Source organism: Furipterus horrens, unplaced genomic scaffold (assembly GCF_987537825.1).
Source record: "Furipterus horrens unplaced genomic scaffold, mFurHor1.1.pri manual_scaffold_12, whole genome shotgun sequence".
NCBI lineage: Eukaryota > Metazoa > Chordata > Mammalia > Chiroptera > Furipteridae > Furipterus > Furipterus horrens.
Genome location: NW_028327182.1, coordinates 18,162,724 through 18,186,254, shown reverse-complemented (window position 1 = coordinate 18,186,254; position 23,531 = coordinate 18,162,724). Strand labels below are relative to the sequence as shown.

Here is a 23,531-nt window from a genome sequence, read left to right as displayed (position 1 = left end):
ATAATTGTATGTTTAACATAAATATTGTCTACTTGTAACATTTGTATTTCCTTTAAATACTTACTTGATTAGCATTTAGTAAGTTATTACCTGCACAGTGAAAAACAAGCTGGTCTTTTTTAAAAAGTTTAAAGTTTTATTGACTTTGTTTTCATAAGGAATCAATGACTATAAAAGTTGCCACTTTGTGACCACATAAAAACAAAATATATAATTATTTTATATGATCATTACAATTTTATAAAGTTAACTACAGCATACATATGTTTTGCTATAAACTGTATTCCTTTGGCCATATGTAAGCTGTCAATACTAAAAGGTATTGGAATATGCACCCCTATTAGCAATGTATAAAGGAGAAAATAGGCTAAAATTGCTTATAAAACATCTGACATTTTAACATCAGTGTTAACACTATTTGTATCTGTTGCTATATTGTACAGTTCTTAATACTAGGAAATATGTTTTAAACAGTGGTACATTCTCCTATCTTGATCTTAATTATGCCAAGAAATCATGGGTGTCTCTTATCAACCTTTATCAGTGTATTACAATTTTGAACCAAACACTTTTAGAAAAGTTACTGGACACAATTTTATGATAAATAGTGCATGTGTAGACTCTGTGTGCAGTTTCAAAATTTGGCAAGATGATTACAGACTTTGATTATGACATGGAGAAAGAAAAAGTATTGAGGATATAAATGAGGAGGAAAAACTAAAATTCAGAACATGATAATAAAAATAGGCTAAAACTTAAATAGAAATAAAAATATATTACAAACTGTAAAAATATTAGTCTAATATATATTTTTTTGATTTTGCTTAAAATCCAAAGTTTGAAATGTCTCTTGTGATGATAGGCAACTGGAACGGTAATTGGAAAGAAATTAATAAACAAGGTTATGAGGGATTTGTAAATAGAATCCATGTGGCACGTGAATTAATTATTGTCCTTTCTTTTTGGCCACACTGTTGGATTTTGGTTTCCTGTATCAACCATTAGATGCTGGCAGAAAATAACATTGCTAGCTTATTTCCAGCATGTGGCCCTGGGTTACCAAAATAAAAAGAAGTAGAAACGGTTATCATTTAAGAGTGTGTTAAAGCACTTGGGCCGAATTTGTTCCTGAAGTCACTCTGAGAAAATTGCACTGTTTGCTGGAATAGAATCAGGAACTTTTGATTGATGCGATGGGGCAATGACGAGCATCAGGCTAAGAACGGGAATCTGTCCCTGTGGGTTTCCTCCCACCCCACCTCGTTTCCTCTCTCTTCCGTTTTCTCTTGTACTTTCACACACATCTCATCCCATCCCAAGTTAACTTAAGGCACTTTGCTAGGGAGATAAAAGAATTATACAAGAATGAACAAAATCAGAGGTTCTTACCATCTCAAAAAACAGCTTTGCCTGTAAGTGACAGAGAAGCACCATGTCAAGAACTTACTTCTATTAGTTACTTACAAAAATAATACAAAAATTAGTAATAAGCTTTACAGGTAGCTGTTAAATTGCCTAATTTGTATGGTCTTAAAAAATAGTATTTTAACTATCTTATTATACATATGCCAGAGACAGAGGCGGATTAAGGTCAGTGGAGGCCCCGGGCGCAGAAGAAAATATTGGGCCCCTTAAAAAAAAAGACAGACAGGGAAAATAAAAATACATAGTTTTGCGGGGCCCTTCAGAAGTTGGGGCCCAGGGTGCTGGCACGGCGCGCTTGCCGTTAAATCCGCCTCTGGCCAGAGACCATTTTAACTACAGCCTGGGTGGGGGAAGATGCTGCATTTTCCTTTGTCATGTGAACTTTGCTCCAGGCAACTCACATTCTGTCCTTTATGGGGTTACCAGCATCCCTCCATTGCAAAGGTAGGAACCCTGGGACCTGCCCTCAGTTTAATCATCTACACATTGTATTGTAGCGAAGTATTTACAAGATGAGAAAACGAAACAAGTAGTGTTTAAACTACAATAGTGATACTGAAAGAAAAATGTTTTAATAATCCTGAAAAAAACTGAAGGTAGCATTTTCTTTGCAGAGTACTTAAATGAGAGATTTCGAAGGAGTCTTTTGGGACACCATTCCAAACTTTCTCTCTCTTTCTGCCACAAAGCATCTGATCTTTTCTGTATGTAGAAGATTAAATGATTTCCAAAAAGTTCGATCTCTCTCTGTGTCTCTGAGACTCCCTTCTGATCATTTAAAAGTCTCTAATTCTAATGTTAAAAAAAAAGGGACACCAGCTAAACTGCTTATACATTTTGTATCCAATGGTGTGACACTATTAATAAGAATTTTTTAACAGGATTTATATATATTTTTAATTAAATGATTTAAACTTCATTTAAAAATTCTGTTTTACGGTGACATTTTTCACATTAATTTAAAAGTAACTCTTTAATAGAAATTCTGAGTGAGCTCAATTTAAATGTAATGTATGAATATACTGAACGTGATTAAGAGCTACATTGAAGTGCCGACTGTAAAAAATTAAGTGCTTTCACAATGAAGGTTTCTTAATTGTCACTGCTTTCCTTCTCAATCCGAAACCAGCTTATAAAATGTCACGTGTAACTACGAGTGTTAAGAAAATAATCACTCTTAAATTTTTATATTGTTTTGTGCAAACACACAGTTCGTTTTGTTTCGGCAAATGCCTCATTGTTTTAATGACTTTTGTCCACACTGAAGAAAATGGAATTAAGTGAATTTTCCTTTTTTCACGATGAGCTATATTTATTACTGGAACGGAAGTTGTCGTATCCGTGCTCATTAGCTTTGAACTTTAAGCATGACTGCTTTTCCTCCAAAGACTGTTTTTCTTCAAATGACTGGCACCAGCAGCATAAGCATGACTGTACAAAAAAAAAAGGCACTCATTACGTATGTACATTGGTTGTATTGTCATGACTCCGCCTACTCTGTAGGGTTCTGACATTCTTTGCACGACTGGGAATTCTTGGGCCAATTTCTTTCTATGCAGTCTTATTTTTGCCCTTTAAAACATATAGTTACATAAGTAGCATATGATAATTACTTTTAAACTAGAACACAGAAGAAAAAATATGTATAATTAAAATTACTCCCCCTTTAATTAAAATTAAAAGAGAAGGCCACTCTTCTTGATATTTAACCTTGAGTACTTGAGAAATACTCTTTCTAAATACATAAGTCAAGACATTTTTCTATGCAAGTAGAAATATCACACACACATACACATGACTATATGTGAACATTTGTGTGGAAACACATGTATAATTAATTTTAATAAAATCATATTATACATACTAATTCATAGCCTGCTTTCTTTCACTTGACAGTGTCATAGACATTTTTCCATATCAATGAATTTAATATTGCATTGCCAGTTTTTTCAGCCATATGTTATTCTCATGTGCCTATCCAATACTGTTACACAATAAGGTTATAAAATATATGTGTCTCCATTTTATTTATCTATTTTTCTTGAATTTTTAAAAATTTAAAACCCATTCTGTTTGTATTCTGAGAATCTATACCTATAAGGAAATGGGAGGCTCACTGTTTTCTGTTCTGTAAAATGAGGGAGTTGACCTGATGAATATTCTCTTCTAGCTCTGAAATCTATGAGTTTATGAGTGGGCAAAGGATTTTACAGACTGCCTTTGAGATTACAAGGAAACTAAGTTGTTGTCTTCCCAACAATGAACTGCCAGGGACAAATGGATCATTCCCAGAGAAGGGGAGGAAATACATTTTTGTGCATTAGATTATTGAAGGAGTGAGTGGATGGATGCAAGAATGTTACAATGCAAGCAGCCGAATGAGGAATAACCAAACATATTCCACATTGAAAAGCACATCTCTGCTGAGAAAATGGAAAAGAGGAGATGGGACCCTAAATTAAAAATCTTTGACTTGCTATCCTCATGTCCACATGAAAGAGATCAATGTAGTTATAATCCAAATTGTGCTGCACAGTCAAAAATCTACCCAAAAGAGGATCAGTGCATTTAATTTATATTTAGCTCTTATTTGTCATATGATCTCCCTCAGACATCAATGTTTGCACATTTTATTAATTTTATAAGCAATTCTATAACTGAGTAGTTCAGGCAGTAAAGAGTCGTTGACAAAGATTTACAGACAAAAATCAATTATAGTGATTTATGAGCAAAAGTCATCCATTGTGTAATGCAAAGGAAAGCTGTAAATTTACTAGAGCTCTCTGGAGAGATAAAAATACTAATAGTTTGGAAGGGATATATTTGATGCCAGATTTAAAAGTCTTTTTTATTTTGAAATACTCTCTTACCTTAAAGCAGTTTTTGAATCTTTTGCTCACCAAATACAAAGCTATTGGGTTAATGCAGGAATTCAGGGAGGCCATGTTGATGCCAACGTAGTCCAAAACCAACAAAAAGCTGCAAAAAAGAAACCAAAACATGTCTGTTGAAAATATGCTTCTCTGAGCATGTATGTACAGACATTTGTGTTTTTGTGAAGAAAAAAAAAAAAATTACCCATAGGTAATGGTTTTGATTGTATTACTGGTCTTTGGTGATAATGATTTCTCCCTCTCTCCCTCTCTCTCTCTCTCTCTCTCTCTCTCTCTCTCTCTCTCTCTCTGTCATGCAACACACTCTCCCCTACACTGTGCCCAATTCTCTTCATTAAAACAAAATTTTATTTAGAAGTGCTGTGTCTGGCTGAAAAAAAAAAAAAAAAAAAAAAGACTGACCATGTGCAAAGGAGAATCAGACCTAATATTTTCAAGCATGCCACTACTCATTTATTTGGGCAACACTGGTTCACTATTCCCAATGTTCTCCTAAGTTCCCTTTACTACTTCCTTTAAAATTGGAGTGGAGGTAAAAAATGGGGATCTTAATCATTGAAGATCCTTAATTGCTTAAGGATCAGAAAAATGGCACTGCCTGATTCTCCCTAGAAAAGGAATCAATGGAAAATGTCTGCATGACATTTATTTACAAAGCTATCTCTATTTTGTTTTTCTTACCTCAAGAGTTCACATCTGTTGGGATCATTCTGATCATAAAGAGTGAGCTTCAGAATCCTGCTGAGGTGAAGGGGAAGCCAACACAGGGCAAAGACAAGGACCAGGCAAAAGACTGTCTTGGCCACCTCCCGTCTCTGAAATAAAACCAGAGTCAGACCCTGAAATGGGGGCTCATTGCAATCACAGTGCTCTCCTTTCCCACACAGAATAGCAATTGTTCACAGAAAGTCAGTGGCATTTGTATAAATTTAGGACACTGAGCTTTACATTGAATAACTAATGTGAATGAAAACTAAAATGGCTAGAGTGTCATCTTTAAAAAGTATTGGCTCTTTATAGATTCTTTAGATTATATTGAATATGTCTAGATAGCTAATATTAAAAAAATTCCAGAGCAAGGAAAAAGAGATATGCTCTGCTATATAATAATTTTAATTTATCATCATACATTTGTTATTCATAATTATAATTACAGTCATAAGTTGGCAAATATTTCTACTTTCTTACCTGCTTTAAGTGATCATTTAAAGCGATTTGCATGCCACTCTTCTTTCTCAACATTTCACAGGTCATCAGAGTATAAAAAAATGCAGTGATGGCCAATGGCAAGCAGAAATAGAAACTAAAGAGCCACCAGTCTTTAGCTGTTTTATAAAACTATGGGGAAGAGAGAATTTCATGATTAATATTCCTCTGTAAGAAACTCTTATATGACAAATGTTAATTTTAGAACAATTCATCATGGAATAATTATATTTTAAAGTAGATCCATTTTATAAACACAGTATAGAATCTTTCAGATCTTATCTACTGAACAAATAATTAAATACTTATATTAAATAATACTTTTTTTTCCAAAAAGGCATTTCAATTCTCAAAAGCAATGTACTATAAATATGCCTTAAAATTTAGTCAGTTAGACAAAGTTTAAAATATTTGGTAATTCAGATATTTTTGTCTTCACACAAACTAGTTATTCTTAAGTTATTCTTTGTATGAAATATCACATCATGTAAAGACATCATAGTGTTTAAGGGAATTTTCATTTTTTAACATATTTATTTCATGGAAAAAATAGATACAAAAAAGGCCTGTGTTAATCATTTAGCTCAGTACTGTATAAATCTAATCTATCAATTAAAAAATCAAAGTTGCTTAGGAAATATGCCTTTTCTCTTATACATTTTCTGTGTGGTTTTTTTAAAATTATTGCTCCAGATATATCTGTATGGGAGTTGAACTTAACATCATCTATGCAATACTTTTTCCTCTTAACTAACAAGAAACAAGAAAAAGCAATTTCATCCTTAATTTCACCTTAATGTCCATCTTTATTCTTTTGATTACCACAATACCTATAATTCATAAAGTCTTATATAGCCTTCTCATATGCGGAATGGGAACTAATCATTGGTGACCCTTAGACGATCCCTTTTGCATTAACTCCTCTTCACCCATTCTGTTGGAAAGAGCTTTTTACACTTGGGATCTATCTTCTGATGACAAGCATTGCTCTTCTTTCTCCACCACCTGATTAAATATCCTTGAATAAATAATGGGCAAGAGGAAAACTTCTTTGCAATGGTATTTTTCCCTTTAGGAAAGGACAACCCTGCTATTCAGAATTCATCCCTACCAGGGCGACTTCTGGTTGATCAATCACTGAACTAGCTACTCCCTCTGCTGTGCTGCCTTATACAGAAAAGGAAGTAGTTGTTAGTCCTTGTGGAGATTTGAGTAGAAAAGCTATAAATTCAGAACAACTCTCTCATGTGAACCTGGCTTATCTGTATCCCTGTGTGCCAGGGGATTCTGGGAGAAGCTGGCACCCAGCTTCTAGGTCATTAGTTGCTGTTAACCCCTCAGTCCTTTGACCTACACTCTTAATTTATACTAAAGACAGTCATAAATCAATAGGATCCAAGAAGGGGAAGTCGGAGGAGAGATAGCTCAATATTTATAAGGGAAGAACAGGAAAGGGGAAAAAAAGTTAAAGTTACCTGCATGAAGGCTGTTTTCTGAACGGGATGAAGCAAGCAGATTCGCAGATAGCTTCCTTTGTAGTCAGTGGTGATCATATCAAAACCCACAGCTTCGGGGATGGCCAGAACCACAGAGACCACCCAAATTAAAACAATTTCTACTGCTGTCCATTTTGGAACTCCAATCCCTTTAATTCGACTCCATGATGCAACGGCTCGGTATCTGAAGAGCAAAATGGAATTGTCTGTCCAGCTGGCAGAGCCTGGTTTTGTTGAATTACATAGTCTATTTTCTAAGGAACATGGCCATCACTAGGAAAGTGTTCAGGATACATCTGACTTAAATATACGCTCTTACCTGTCAATACTTAGAGCACACAGACTCAGCACAGTGATTCCCACGGAGGCCTTCTGTATGAAAGGCACCAGCTTACACATCTCAAGTCCGAAGGGCCAGTCCTGTGCGAGTAGCTGCATTGAGAAGACATGAAAGTGAAGCTCTAATTAGGGAGATTTTCATGAGGCACCCTCTGGACTGCATTACTTAAGGCAGAGTAATTAGCATGCAGAATAAGATAACACATTTCGCTTCTTACTCTTTTCCTCATGGACTACTCCTTTGAAAAGCACCTGCGTTCATATGAAACAGGAGAATGTGTTGGGAATAATGAAAACGCAGCCCATTCATGAGTTTGTTATGCATCTACAATAGCTTAGGGTAGGATCTCCACCATGGGGCCAATTGGGGTCGGTCACTTAAGCTCCCCTTACAAAATTGAAGCTGAAGTGCTGAGAATGTCTATGGGACTGTTACAGTCTCCAGTGCTCAGGTCATGGCCAAATCAAAACATAGCTTAATTAGAAATAGGTGATAAATGTTCCTTAACTAGGAATACTCTTCTGGAGAACTTACTCTTTACCCTAGCCAACTTACCTGACTCACAGTAGCTCAGCCCAAGTAGGCATGCTGCTTCTTGAACATACTAGGCATGCTCCTGCCCTCGAACTTCAGATCTTTCCTTATTCTGAAAGGGTCTTTCCCATGAGCCACTAGGCAGACTCTCTTGCCTCCTTCCAATCTTACTCAGATTTCACCGTTTCATCATGACCTACCCTGAGCACACTACTAAGAACAGTAACCAGTCAGGCCTTATCATCTCCCTTCCCCTACTCCACCTTCCTTTTATCTCCAGTGCTTATCAATTCCTATTGCTTCTGTTATAACACTTACTGGCTTGTTTTGTTTAGTTTCTGTGTCTGGTGTTTCTAGAATGTATGAGAAACTACAAGTTCTGCGACTGCCTATTATAGTTCCTGACACATAACAGATGCTTAATACATGTTCAAGCCCCTAACAGGTATAGGCACTGGTTATACAATGAACAAAAAGACAAAGTATTTGCTAATATATATATATCTCTTTGTCAGACTATCAACCACCTATTGTTTAACTCAGTTATTTCATTTCTTGGGACAACTGGGTGTGCCCCACTCTGGTAAATGAATCACTTGAGGTAAACATCTGGATCAAATGTTAATGAGCTTTTGAAAATAAAGAAAAGTATTTGAAATCTATGTTTCTTTCTTAATGTTATTTTTTTTTAAAAATAACCTTCCAAAAGTGAAAACTATTTTGAAACACAATTGAGTCTTTTCTTTGTTTCATTAGTGAAAATTCTTTGTGGAGTTTGTCAAGCTGGGTGATTGTTCTATAACTAGAATGGCAACAAAGGCTGAAATGTATGTCTCAGTACAAATATGAGTTGGAAATCCAACTTGGGACCAATTTACTCTGTAAGTTATATATGAAAAATTACACAGATATGTAGGACAAACTTACCATAAAAATGCTTATTCTAGGTTCCTGAAAGCTGACCGGGCCGGGCAAGTAATATAGAAGAGTGAAGGAAACTGGTTATATGAATGTCATTGGTGTTAGGAAGACCATATGGAATGGTGGGGTCTGGGGTAAATCCTGTCTAAAAGTAGTATCTGCTAGTAAACATGACATAATTTTTGCCAAAGGAAAAAATCTCTTGATTTTTAGCCAAAAATGGAAATTTTTATATGAATTCCCACAATTTATAAAAGTTGTCAACTAAATCATATTTTTAAAAAACATCATCAGATAACACTTTATAAACAAAATATATCCATGGGTCAGACTAGCCTCTCTCTTGTGATTTCTGGATTAATCAATTGACACAAAACACTGCTTGTTTGTTTATTCACTCAATAAACATTTACTGAGTATCTACTATGTGCCAGACACCATTCCTAGTCCAGGGTGCACCTCATATCAGTGAACAAGGTAAACTCCCTGTTCTCATGGAGCTTAAAGTCTAGTGATGGAAGCAGACAAAAACCACATAAATATTCAATATGGTGTCACACAGCGGGTGTCATCACATTAAAAGAGTATGGTAGGATTTGGGGTACTTTCTGATAGGCCTCTGAGCAAGGTCTGTCTGAAGAGGCAACATTTGAGTAGAACCTGACTAAAATAAGAGAATAAGTCACATGAAGAACATTCTAGGCAGAGGAAAGGGCTAGTGCAAAGGCCCTGAGGTCCAGATAAGCTGGTGAGCTGAAAGGGCAGGAAGATGTCTACCAAGGCTGTTGTTGAGTGATCCAGACCAGGTTTCAAAGAGATGAAGCTATAGAGGGAAGTGTTTGAGTTTTCTTCCTTCCTTCCTTCCTTCCTTCCTTCCTTCCTTCCTTCCTTCCTTCCTTCCTTCCTCCCTCCCTCCCTCCCTCCCTCCCTCTCTCTCTCTCTCTCTCTCTCTCTCTCTCTCTCTCTCTCTCTCTTTCTTTCTTTCTTTCTTTCTTTCTTTCTTTCTTTCTTTCTTTCTTTCTTTCTTTCTTCCTTTGAGAAGATCCATTGCAATGTTTTTAAAAAGGGAAACAGCGCAATCTTATTTATGTTTTTAGAAAGATCGCCCTGACTGCTCAATGTGGAATTTAATGTGGGGTCAAGAAAGGAAGCTTGATGAGAGCTCAGGGTGAGCTGGACCCTGTGTGTCCTGGAGCCGAGAATGGGTTAGAGACAGGATGTATTTTGAAGTAGAGCCAGTAGGACTTGTTGAAGGGTTGGATGTCAGATGTGAGGAGTCAGCAAGCTCAAAGAGGTTTATCATGTGAAAAGTGGGGCCATTTACTAAAATAGGGAAGACTCAGAGTACCACAGGTCTGAACCAGCTACTGAAAATGGAAAAGTTGGCATCTGTGCTGCCTGTCGCTACCAGAACCAGTAAGTAAAGACAAAGATTGACTCTTTATGGGCACTTTATTCAGATGCCAGATTTGACAGTGGGTTATGTACCCTAAAATCCATCTTAATGTCTCATTTCAAACTGACCTTTTTATAAGGAGAAGAGTAGGTAAAGGGTTTGGATAAAAGGTTAATCAGATAAGAGTTTCAGTCCTCCAGCAATTCTCCAAGTATTTCTCTATCTGTTGATCAACAGTGCTTTATCTCCCTCAAGGACAGACAGATGGTCTCTCCCTGGAACACAGTGGCTCTCTATCACTTGCAGACCCCTGGGGGCACAAAGATTGAATTGCTTGTGAACATTCTGGAGTCAAGTAGGTCATCTGTTCCAGTTCCTGGAATAACAGCTTTCCACATACACACAGTAATCACTTAAACCTATCAACTATGACTGAAGCTAAAATCTTTAACTCTTGAGTTCCCCTAGCACTACAAACTCAAGATACTTTGAAAAAACTGTCAATTGCCCTTGGAAACATAAAACAAATAAACAAACAAAAAAATAGGTTTCAGCCAATTACAAAGACTCTGACAGACCCAGCTTGGAATAAACTATCCAGACAATATTCTATCTAATCATACTGATTGTCCTTAGATGTATCAGGAAAAAGAAAAAAGACAAAAAAAAAAAAAAGAAAGAAAGAAAGAAAGCAAAACTCTTCCCTTCAAACTGTGGTCTCATTTTCCTCCACTTGAATGCGGGTTGAACTTAATGATTTGCTTTGGACAAATAAAATGTGGTGAAAGTGATGATGTATGACATCTGAGACTAGTTCATCAAAGGCATTATGGCTTCCTCCTTGCTCTCTCTTGGATCACTCATTCTGGGGGAGGCCGGCTGCCACGCCAGGAGGACACTCATGCACTTTCACGGAGACTGGTGTGTGGATGAAAAAGGCCCTCCAGCCCTAGGCAAACCTTCAGAAATCTTCAATCCCTGACAATATGTTGACAGTACCCCCATGAGAGACCCTAAGCCAGAGGCTCCTGAATTCTTGAACCACAGACATAATGTGAGAGAATAAATGTTTATTGTTCAAGCCACTAAATTTGGGGGTACTTTGCTATTCATCATTTGATAACTAATACATTTGTCCTTGGTCACTCACTTAATAGACCCACATTTGGACCCACATGTTCTGATTCTGGAATCTGCAGTATTTTCAAGAAGCTGATCTTGCAAAAAAAAGGATGTTTAGAATTAAAATCAGTATTAGTATTTTTATACCCAGGGCTATGTGTCAAACAATGGTAAAATATCTAGATGGTGAGTACAATTTTCTTCCAACAACCTAACTATTTTATCTACACAATGTCCAAATATTTGGACACTTTCAAGTATTTTATTGTCTCAAACTATTTCCAAATATGCAAATATTAGTGTCACAGAAGTACAGCCATCAGGTCGATCAAGACGAATGAGTGCACAGGCCACTGAAGTGAGAGAAGTCTGGCCAATGAAAATGAACTCTGCACTGAGTCCAGGCCCTGTTTTGTGGTTACTATTGTTTTTGGCTCAGCTTAGAAATTGGATGATTGCTCTTCATACCACTGTGAGGCCTGCGGCTCAACCTCTGACCCAAGTTATCACAGAGGACAGGGAAACACAAACTGAAAATTATAACAGTTGTCTTCAAGTTTAACACAGAGATAGCCAGAAAGCTAATCATAACTGAGAGATTACAATTTTCTAATCTACCCTTACATAAGGAAAGGAACTGCGGAATAGGGAGCAGCGACCTTTACGATCTTTCAGGACTTCGGGTTTCAGGTCAGAGCTGAACACTGCTGGTCCTTTGGGGCCACAAAAGATGGGGAATTGAATGCCCACTGTCACTTCCATTATCTTGTAGTGAAAAGGGTGACTTTGACAATCTCTGCCTCTCTCTGATCAGTAGGCTTTATGGAGACACTGAGAAGTCTGATAGCCTATGGCAGAAACCACACCTACCACTGATGCTCATCTCTTTCTTAGCGGCCTCCAGCAAGAAACTGAGCAATTCAGTGCTTGGAGATTATTTAAAATGCAACGGCAACAACCTCTAGTTTAATGGTAAGTGAAGTCCTGTGTCAGTGAAAAGCTGTGAAATTAAAAAAAATAAAATAAAATCACTCTTAACCAAGATGCCTTGTTTAAAATTTGATTTAAAAATGTTCTTATGGATTTTTATAATTCCTGGAAATTAATTAGTTCACTATTTAGTGACAAAAATAATGACGTCCAATACTTAAAATCTGAAATCGAATGACATAGCTTTCCTCTTTGTGGAAGAAACTGATTTTCCTTATTGAAAGAGGGAACAACTATCATTTTAAACCCAGTGATGACATTTTCATTCTTTATGGGTTTTTTTTTTGTTTTGTTTTGTTTTGTCTTTGAATTTACCCATTAAATTAGATCTCTTAAGGGCAAGGTCTGAATTCTGAAGACAAATCAAGCATATAATCAAACAGATCTCTCCAATAAAAAAAAAAAAAAGAATATTAGAGTTTGATATTGTTTCTAGGTTCCTGCCACATGAATTAATTTTTTAGGTCTGGTTTAACGTTAAGTTTGAATATCTATTATCTATCATTTGGCATATGTGAACCAGGTAGAAAATACCCCCATAACTAATGCTGGTTTTCATATTGTAATGGCTCATCCAAGGGAGAGCTTTTGTTACTTTGGGTCCAATAAGCAGTGAGGTGTCCATTTGACGAATGATAGCCTACGCTTGTGCTGACCCTTTTCCCTAGGCTCCTACTGCTCCCCTAGCACATTTCTTCTGTATGAACAAGCACAAATAAATAATCACTAGATTGAAAAGAGACATGACCATAATGATTTTAAGGTTTCTATTCAAAGATGGCCATGATTTCATAACTTTATGTTGGAATAGCTGTTTAAGAAAGAAAAAAGACAACAGAACCAAATAAATTATTTTTGTATTACATTATAAAATAATGTTTAGATTATAAAGTTTCCTTTTTAATTTCTTAAAGGATAAGTAGCATGAACAGGAAATAAATATATTTTCTTTCAGGGTACTGTTAATTGAGTCCTACAAAATCTCTCCAAGTGCAGGTGGGGGGGGTGGATTTGCATTTTTCATGTCTCTTTTTAATTAAAAATTACATTCTTGAGAAATTAAACGGAGAAAACCCTGTAATGCACACCACTCTTAATGCCCAAAGGAATCAAGCCCCATAAAATCTGGAAATTCCAAAGTTAAGCATCTTATTCTAACAAATGTTCATTCGCCTCATTAACTATATATACCATTTACTTTTACTTTTTTTTTTTTTTTTTTTTGAATTTAGATGGCACACTGAGTTTTAACTGCTTATTTATTTCAGGATATTCTACTACATTTTTTTAATGCCTAGCACAGTGCCTGGCATGCAGCGGTCACTTATTTAAGTGTTTGTTGAGTACTACGAGTGAATGAAGGAATGGATGAATAAATGAATTTGATTTGAAAACAGACATCTTACAAAACTTTTGTCATGAGCTTTTCAGCTACCATATTTGAAACAAGTTCTTTAGAGAATTGCGATCACTTTGCACTCATTGTTTAGTCTTGTTTAGTCCCCGTCATGCCCCTTCAAGATGATCAGGTCGTGTTGACGCAGGGAGCCAGGGCCTTGAGTGTGAAGGCTGGCTGTTTTATTGTTGGAGCCCTGCCTTCCGAGCAAGCTTAGAAAAGGTCAGAAGCACAAATTTCTCTTCCACCCTCACTATCCTATTCAAACCTGTCAAGGAAATGACTGATATAAAGCAGAACCTACTGTTTCTCACTCTCTATGGAGGTTCTATGAGAAACTTTAGTTATAAATTTGGTGGATGAGACCAGTATTAATGAAGACAAACCAGGATTAATTAGCCAGGTTTCTATTTGTTCCATCTCAGGATGAAATGTGAATAATTTCTTTCCAATGACTGGCGTTATGTTTTTACAGTAAGAGGCAGAAGAGGGAAGTAATGAAGTGGTTGTATTTCACAACTTTAGAAAAGGGTGTATTCTTCTGTTTTTAAATCTCTGTTTCCTGAAGCAGATAGGAGTTTTTCTGCATTGGAACTTGCATTTTTATAATATAGGGCACTCTCATTCAGGGATTTTCCTGTCAGAGCTCCCTTTCTTTTTGTGTTCATACATACATAGTGAATTTAAAGGAAGCTGCTGGTCGAGTGCATAGAAAATATTTTCTTGACATACATTTTACCAGTGCCCTAGGGGATAAATATCAATTCCAGGTTCCATCCTGTATCCATTAAAATGCACTTCATCACTTAAAGATTTGGCCATGTGGGTCAGAAATAATGTCAGTTCATCTCCCAAGAGTGACATTTAAAAAGACCAGAATGTGAATAGTGCCCTCTGGCGCTGTGCAAGACAGAAGCTCTATCCCTAGCAATCTCTTGAATGTAAACCCACAAAACAGAGGGACTTCCACTACTCTTGAAAGATTGTTATGACTTGTTGAACTAGAACAATGACTCTATGAATATGAACTAGGATTCTCGAAACAAAATCTCTAAAAGAAGCAAAGAGATAGAAAAAAGATAAATAATAAATCACAGGAGAAATTTAAGTTCACTTTAAATATATTTCCCTGACAGTGTTACACTGCAATTTATTCCCAAGTCTGTAACAGGTAAATAAGTAAATTATCTGAATTAAAAAATATAGCCACAGTTTGTGCTTAAAAACTTTCCCAGACACATTGAACATTACATATTTTGAAAAGTTTCACCTAAGAGCGTTAAGAAATGCTATTTACAAACCTAGCTTATTTGAGTCACTTATTTGAGCTGGTTCTTCTGAGAAGACCACCTGATACCTGAAGAAATGGAGGAGCTATATCTCATGTCCTCAAGGCTCAGAAAGAGACTCAAATTTAATGAATTTGACAAACCTGGTTAAGTAATTTTATATCTTACTTAAACTTTATTCTATTCAGAGAGTACCGTATGGAACACTAGCAAGCTACTAAGAGAAAAAGTTTGCTATGGAATCTGAAAGCCCTTTAATATAATTTGAAAACACTGAGTGAGGGGAAAGAAGACAGTGTACAATGTAACCATCCAGAGCAAGTTTTCCTCCTTCTGGAAACTGCGATGGAGCTAAAAAGGAGAGAGGCAGAGAGGGGTCAGAAGGCAGGAGGCACGAGTAGGGCTGTGAGTCTCAGGGACAGAGAATTGCTTGGGTAACACTTCAGCCAACTTTGCTAATAAATTTCTGACTCAAAAGTGATTCACTTTCTCTCTTCTACCACCATTTTTTGTCCATTTTCTTGTTTCTTTACTTTTCACCAGACAATCTATAGAGAAAGAGAAAGAATAAGTCTCTAAAATAAAAGCATCAAAAAGAAGTCTAAAATTAGAGAAGCGGTTGGCAAAGGTATACCCATACACCACAGTTATCTTCCAAACATAACCAATCTCTTTTTAACTTCGTCAAGTGCAGAAGGAAAATGTTTCACATCATAAATTATATCTCAAATCTTGTTTCAGCTCTGGCTTTATCTGTCAACACCCTTTAAAGTACTTAATCACTTATTAACATTTGGCATGTTTCTTTAAAAATAGTCAACTATAGCATATTAGCCACACAGAGATAACCTTATATGGTTTTCTTGGTGAAATGAAGGACATAGTGTCTTGGCCCTGAAACAACAGGGTCTTGGCTATTTCATCCTCTTGTGCAGCTATGGAAATATCTTCAGCCTTGAATGACTCATTTAAAGTGAACAAAGGAGAAATGTAAAGCCTTTGATATGTAAGGCTTACCATATTGAAAGAAACATTTCCTTACCACTTTAAGAGGCTTAGGTTTATGAAGTGATTGAGCTGTAGATCAAAGACAAACACAAGAAGTGCCACGGAGTTAACCTAAGGAACCTTTCATTGCCCAAGGCCAAGTGTTTGCCAACTGTTTTGTCGTGGGAATCCATGTGTGAAGCCGTAAATTGGAAATAGGAAGTCTTGAGTTTCTGGGTTATTTGAATTCTGTTATTGACATTTATTCACTTATGACCAATATCCTCATACAGGAAGAGGAACAAATTTCCTCCCTTCTTTTTCATCTGGATAGTTATACAAATATAAGTTAGAGAAATCCCACTGCCGTTACACCTTATGTATAATATTTTTTGTCAACATGTACTTGACTGCTGTTGACTTTTGCAAACACTGTGCTAGGTGGTAAGGACTCTTAGTTTTATTTGAATTAATTGAGTTGAGGTCATTGAACACGATAGCCTTCCTCTTCATTAATACTTTATAAAAGCTAATACTTTAAATGTGCTTAATTGGTTCTGCTTTTTTTTTTTCTTTCTTTTTTTGCTTTAAATAAATGAATCTCAAAGGTATCTAGGTTCCACCCTGACCCATGTGGCTCAGTTGGTGGGATGCCATCCCACAAAGCAAGGACACCAGTTAGACTCCTAGTCAGGGCACGTGCCTAGATGGGGGGGTTCAGTCACCGGTTGGGGCACTTTCGAGAGGCAACCGATAGATGTTTCTCTCATCGATGTTTCTCTCCCTCTCTTTCTTCCTCCCTTCCCCTCGCTCTAAAAATAAATAAATAAAATCTTTTTTAAAGAAGGTTTTTAGATTCCATTTTGGGTCAAAATTCTTCTGCTACTAAACATCTCAAAATATTAATAAAATATTAGTAAAAGATCTCACTTACTTAACTGGAAATGGAAACAGTGTTGTTATCCTGGAAGAAATTAAGACTCTCCAGCCCAATGATACCCTTACTTCTGTTTACTGATTGGAAAATTATAACTTCAAAAGTTAAATTTGATGGTTTTTCCATTAACTTTTACCTCTAACTTATGAAGCTGGTTAATTATACACAAACCTGTTAAGTACTACAAGTCATCCAAGACCAAACAGTGAGAAAGGTGACTTTGTTCAGAAAGATACTTTTGACTGTGTCACAAGCAGAAAATATCCGATTACCTGACAAGGCCACTTGCCTCCAAACTCGTTTGTGGGTTCAGCGAAGCACCTCCACATTTTGACATGCCAGCATTTTAATGGTGGTTCTACCCCTTCCGTAACTAGTTAAATGTTAAAGATCAGCAATTTTGCCTCACAGAGCTATGAAGGCAGCCTCTGACCTCTCATACTAGCCTACAAAGTCTTAACAGCAAAGCCATCTAAAGGCACTCCGACAGGTCACCATCTTAATTTTCAAAACACTCCCCATCACCACTGAACAACTGATTACACTCAGATACTTATCAAACTCGTGTTCATATCAACATTTGCCTTATCAGTTTACAAGCAGATTTGTTTTCAAAAGTAACTTGCTTATCCATAAAGGAAGCTATATTTGAGAATTAACTGTATTAACTCAGTTACCCATGTAAATATAGCACAAAGGGAGTGAAATTGTTAAATAAAACCCACAAATAATTCACAAACTCATTATTTGCTTAAGAAATTATAACTTCATGAGAAGTTAAATGAAGTTAAAGAAATTTTAACTTCAACCTGCAACCAAGGCTTGTTGAATATCACTGCTAAACCAGACCAACCAACCAACAATATAAAAACGGTCACAGCATTCACAAGTACACCCAGCTCTTTTGCTGCCCACACAGCTTTGATATTGGTTCTATATTAGTAGTCAGATAGGCTCTCAAAGGCAACAAACATTTAGATTTTCTCATTCATTTTAGTCTATACAGGAAGGACACATATAAATAGCTTGTGAATAAGGAGAGATGCATCCTCACATCAAAGACTTAAACCCTTGTCCTGGCTCGTGTGGCTCAGTGGATTGGGCACTGGCCTGTGAACCAAAAGGTCCCTGGTTCGATTCCCAGTCAGGACACATGCCTGGGTTGTGGTTCAGGTCCCTGGTTGGGGACGCACGAGGCAACCACGCATTAATGTTTCTCTTCCTCTCTTTCTCCCTCCCTTTCCTTCTCTCTAAAAATAAATAAATAAAATCTCTTTAAAAAAAAAGACTTAAACCCTGGCTTATGGGTCAGGTACATACATGGACCATGTAAATATTGGCATATATAAATTAGTGGTAGACATCAATATATGCATATCTCTATGGTAATATTGTATCAGAGAGTGATTCAAACTAGGAGTATAACAGATTTGAAGCACAACATGGCAATATCTATCAGAATTACAAATGCACATATCCTTTGATACAGTAATTCTAGTTTTAGAAATTTACTCTTCTGATAGTCACACATGTGTACAAAACCATATGTACAGAAATGTTATTTGTAGTCATGTCTATAATGGTAAAAGCTAAAAGTCTAAACAAATTTCCATTCCTATTCACACACACACACACACACACACACACCAGTTTACTTACTATGTGTCAGGCACTATACCAAATGATATTTACCTATCTACTTATGTATCTATTATATATAATATTATATATGTATGATATTATATGTAATATATATATCAATTTTATATGTAGAATATTATATATAATATTCTCTTCGGATGATTGCATTTTTCATTTTTCATCTGGATGCTCTTATGCAGTGTAATGTGTAACCACTCTGGTGTGTGCTGCTGAGAAGGACAAATAAGGTTTTATTTTTAGAATGTTTACTTGAATATTTGTGCCGAATGTCCTACAGTACCTCTCTGGCCTTCCACACCGGATTTCCTCCCTGACACAGGAGACCTGGTGAGAGAACTGACTCTACCTACAAGTTTCCAGAGCCTCAGTTCCTTGAGGCTTGCCAGCCCCTCCCAGCAGCACAACCCCTGTGATGGCCTGTCCCATTCTACAGCAGTATCAAGGACTATGGCTTCCAGCAAGATTTACGACATCTTGTGTTTGTCTGCTTTATTGAACTCTAGATTTACTGAGTTCCAGATGAATGGAGTAGATTCACATTAACATTTAGAGGTTCCTGGATGTGCCAACAAATTGGTTCAGAGATTCTATGAACCCCCAGAAATTGTGTGTGCATGTGTATGTATATTATAATATACTATAATTAATTATGATGTACATATAAATTATATATAATACATTCATTGCGTATAATATAAATAATTAACTGGATTCTCAAGGACAATTGTAACATCCCACAAAAAAGAAAATTAGACATCTCTAGTTTAGAGAGTCAAGTCTCCACTTTATAGAGTAAATTTAAATGGCATTCATAATTTACTTAAATTACTTTCTGAGACGTATAGTACGTGACTATTATGAAATTCTAAATGCATTTTCAAAAACTTATATGCTGTCACAATCATTTAGCACATTAAGTGGCTTTTAACTAGTCCTGGATTAGGTGTTTTGGAAAATAAAGCCTTTGGTAAATAGCTATTATCAATATAATACACTCTGGACCAACTGCAGGGGATTTCAGGATACATATTCCAGACCATTGGAAGGGAATTTCAGGAGCTAGAAATCCTCACGTGACTCTAATTGAAACAGAAAACGCTTGCCAAGTATCCCACAGTGTGGCAGTATATCACAATTCCTCCAATGCTCTCCAGAGCAGCCATAACAATGCTCCAGGATGGAGAAAGGGGTGCTATATCCGAGTTCACTCACAGCAGGGGAATGGGGAGGAGCACAGGTTCTAGGGCTAGATGGCTGGGGTTCAAGTCTAGTTTCATCACTTTCTAGTGGTGTGACCGAGTAACGTACGTCACCTCTCCAGCATATGGTTTCTCCATAAAATAAAGCTCGACCGCACAAGTTTTGTTGTGGTGATTTAATGAAATAAATCAAGTATCTAGTGCCTATATTGTTATATTACATCTCAGGTGACACCTATTTATGCATACTACCAAAATCAACCAACGGCTACCATGTAGCATTCAGCGATGGCAAACTTAGTGATGAGACCTAATTCTTTTTCGATGAATTTCTTTATGACCAATATAGAAGACTAGATGGCAGGTTGTAATGATGCATTAGTTTGTTTACCTCAGAGGTAAAAACATAAGATTAACAGATTAAATGGCTTCAGGCAAAAAGGATGTAACTCCCTAGGGAAATCATATAGGAATTTGAAATGAAAGTAAAATCTCTGTACCCCCTTGGAAGTCAAATACTCTCTGGCTTATTGAATGCAATAATTTGACAAGAGGGAGAAAGTAGGCTGGCCCTGGAAGAGCTGATTTTCATCTTGCCTGAAAGCAGCACACAGAAGGAAAATGTCTCAACCCAAGCTCCATACAGCCCTTCAACTGCTGGCTGACTTAGGAAGGTTTCTAACCGTCCTGGACATGTGGGCTTTCTGGGGACCTCCCTAAGTTAACTTTTGCCAAAACTCTGTGCCATCTAGCAAAACTAGATGTAATCTCCCTTTTCAGAGTGATCTTATTTCACATATTTTAAATTTTCTCACAAAACCCTGTACTCTGAAGTTCCTCAAGTCAGTTTTGATGACTTGAATTGAAATTCCTCTGCCAAACTGGAATTGGTTCATGGGACTCCTTAAGAAATAAGTGGGTCACTTCTGGCCCAAATGGAACTGCAGCTGTATTTAAGGGGCCCCTTTCAGCCTGTGCTTTTACAGAAAATTTTCAGAGTTTATAAGTACCAGTTGTCACACAGAATTTTAGAATTTCTCCTTTGTGTTCCCTATTTCTGGAAGTATTTCCTTCTAGAGTCTGGATTGTAATTGGAATCCTATCTCTGTACCTCAGAAGTTTCTAGAATTGCCTTAAAACTTGGCTATTTGGATTAGGATTTTCAGAGATTCATGAAGTACAATTTGAAGGCATGCCTTATGATAATTTCTCCTGCCACAAGATCAAAGCATCCCTTAAAAGTCTTTCCCAACTCTACATCATTTTTTTCTTTTTTTTTTTTTTTTTCCTCCTGTAGTGAGTCCAGGACTGGCTGTAGGCAAATCTGCAAAACACATTTCGATTCCCTTATACTTTGGTTTCATTTTTATATGCAACTTTCTATTGCTGATCATGATAGGGAAGCAGTTTTATATATTTGCACAGTTCTTAAAATTTTTCAGCTCTTTCTCTTAGGCTAGTTTTTCTTCCCACCGCGAGACCTCAGTAAGTAGGCATGAGCAGCCTATTGTAGAGAAACGGGCCCAGAGACGTTGGGATGTGCCTGGAGTTCCAAAGCTGCCCAGAGTTATGTTGTGTGGGGGTCTATGTCCTGACCCTGCTCTCCATGCCTGGTGCTCATGGTAATCACATAGTAACATGAGCTACTGAAACCATTCTTTGCAGACTTTTAAGGTGAGTGCTCTTGGTCTGACCCATGAAGTAATCTGTGGGGTGCAGTTAACCTGACAGATTAGCCTGATTCCTCCCTCCAGCTCTTACTCGTTGTGGGACCTTGAACATCCTTATTAGTCATCTGTAAAATGGAGAAATAGTTACTTGTTGGCTGTCAGAAGGAATAAGGGAAAGTGACATCTTTCCCAGAGCTTGGCTCACTGGCAACATCCAATAAAAAGTAGGAAAAGGACAGTCATTCACAGCAGGGGAATGTGCCCTACTTACCAGTCTAGGTCTCTTTCTTCTAGGCCACTTATTTCCTAAAAACAAATTCCAACCCCTCTACTTTAAGGGTCCTCCAAGAAAATGCTTTCCAAGACTAGTGTGCATGAGTCACTTAAGTATCTTAAGATGTAGGTTTGATTTAGCAAGTTCGGGGTGGACTTGCAGTGCTCACAAGCTCAGGTGATACCAATCCTGCTTTTGGACCGCACTCTGGGCAGAGTGAATTTATCCAGTGAGCTGGCTGAAGGACAAAATTCTTCAGGACCACCAGTGGTTCTCAAACTTCACAATTAATCATAATTACATGAAAGGCTTTTTAAAATTTTTAAATAGAAAATGTGTTCCACCCCAGAATGGGTCTGAGGTGGGGCCATAAAATGTCATTTCTAACAGGTTCCCAAGTAATGTTGACGCTGCTCATCCAGGGACTACAATTGTTCTACGCTTAGCAGGGGGGACACTGAAGACCAGAAGAAAACTGGGTTTCAGTGATTACTGACTTTCTTGAGTAAGCTCCCTCCAAAGGTTTTCCCACTTCCCGCTCCCTAACCAGTCACCCTCCCTTCCTGTGACATTAGCAGGCGCCCTTTACCTTGTAGACATTGATGGGGATGTCAATGATGATATGCAGCAGGTCTCCCAGGGCCAGGCTGGCTATCAAGATATTAGGGCCGTTTCGCATACACTTGTTCTTGTAAATGATTCTCAGCAGCGTGGAGTTTCCGATGATGCCCAGCACGAACACTAGGCAAGACACCACCGTGTTGATGTACTTGAAAGTCTCTTTGATCTCGATGGTTCCCTCGCACCGGGGAGGGAAGAGGGTGTGAGGCGGCGCTCCAGCCGGCTTCCCTGCTTTAGGTATCTGCGGAGGTGCTGGCGACCACGGCACGCTGGTGTTGGACCCAGTCGGCCAGGAGGTTTTAGTGCGGGATGTCGTTATCTCTCCTGTCCCAAGAAGCGGCGGAGTGGCCCCAGCCGTCGGGAATCCCATCTCTTCTCCCTGGACCTCCGCCACGCCACAGACAAGGATCAGGGCCACCAGGGCGCTTCCGCACAGGTTTGGCAGCGGCCACATGCTCCTGCCTGCTCCAGTGGGAGTCGGGTGGCCGCTGCGAAGCTTTCAGCCTGGAGACCAGCAGCGGAAGGAAGACAGGACACTGGGGTCAGCTACCTTAGCCACGCCCCTGCAAACCGCTGGCTCGGAGCGCAGCAGCGCCGCTACGAACCGCGCGCAAAAGTAACTCAAGTTTGCGCGCCAGCGGGGAAGAGTCCGGTGTGACCCGCCCGCGTCTGTCGACTGTCCTTCCTGAGCCAGATTAGGGTGGTTTTCCTCCCCTGCGTCACCCGCACCTCCCACCCCTCAGAGATAAATGACCTGCAATGGGGCGGAGCATTCTGAAAGGGGTGTGCCAGGGAGGGAAGGGTGGGTGTCCAAGGCAAATCTCTGAGTTCCTTGGTGAGCCGGGAGGAAACGCGTGCGTTCTGCTTAAGAACGCGAACGACCGAGGAATCGAGGCACCTAGAGGCCAAGGGTCTGTGCGAATCTCGGCATTTCGCTCCGCAGGGAGCCCGGATACCCTGTCTATGAATGCCAAGACTCCTCCTGGTGGGTGAAAGACGCTACTCCTCATGTGCGTGCGCTCATAGTCCCCGGTGACCGCAGGAGCGCGCGGGCTGACTTGGAAAATGTGGGAGACTTCTCAGTTCGGTCCGACTTGGGAAGACTCAGCACTAACAAACTTCCGTCCCCTCCAAGTGGCTTCAAACACACCCCCTCCTTTATTCCAACCCCT

At 38.1% G+C, this 23,531-nt stretch overlaps 1 protein-coding gene across 1 annotated transcript; it reads right to left on the bottom strand.

Moving 5' to 3' along the window:
• Positions 1-1,728: 1,728 nt before the first annotated feature.
• Positions 1,729-23,068, bottom strand: EDNRB (endothelin receptor type B). The gene is made up of 7 exons (XM_090258468.1): positions 22,328-23,068; positions 7,341-7,453; positions 7,001-7,205; positions 5,508-5,657; positions 5,001-5,134; positions 4,296-4,404; positions 1,729-2,856 (listed from the first exon to the last, which is right to left on the bottom strand). Exons 1-7 carry the CDS (start codon positions 22,811-22,813, stop codon positions 2,722-2,724), a joined length of 1,332 nt encoding a protein of 443 aa, XP_090114594.1. The 5' UTR covers positions 22,814-23,068; the 3' UTR covers positions 1,729-2,721.
• Between the last annotated feature and the right edge of the window lie 463 nt (positions 23,069-23,531).

Excerpts from the sequence above, each read along its gene's own strand:
- EDNRB (XM_090258468.1), bottom strand. The coding sequence starts at position 22,813 with ATGTGGCCGCTGCCAAACCTGTGCGGAAGCGCCCTGGTGGCCCTGATC. Across the intron at positions 7,206-7,340 it reads TGTGCTCTAAGTATTGACAG|ATACCGAGCCGTTGCATCAT; the intron begins GTAAGAGCGTAT and ends TTTGCTCTTCAG. Across the intron at positions 5,658-7,000 it reads AGAAAACAGCCTTCATGCAG|TTTTATAAAACAGCTAAAGA; the intron begins GTAACTTTAACT and ends TCTTCCCCATAG.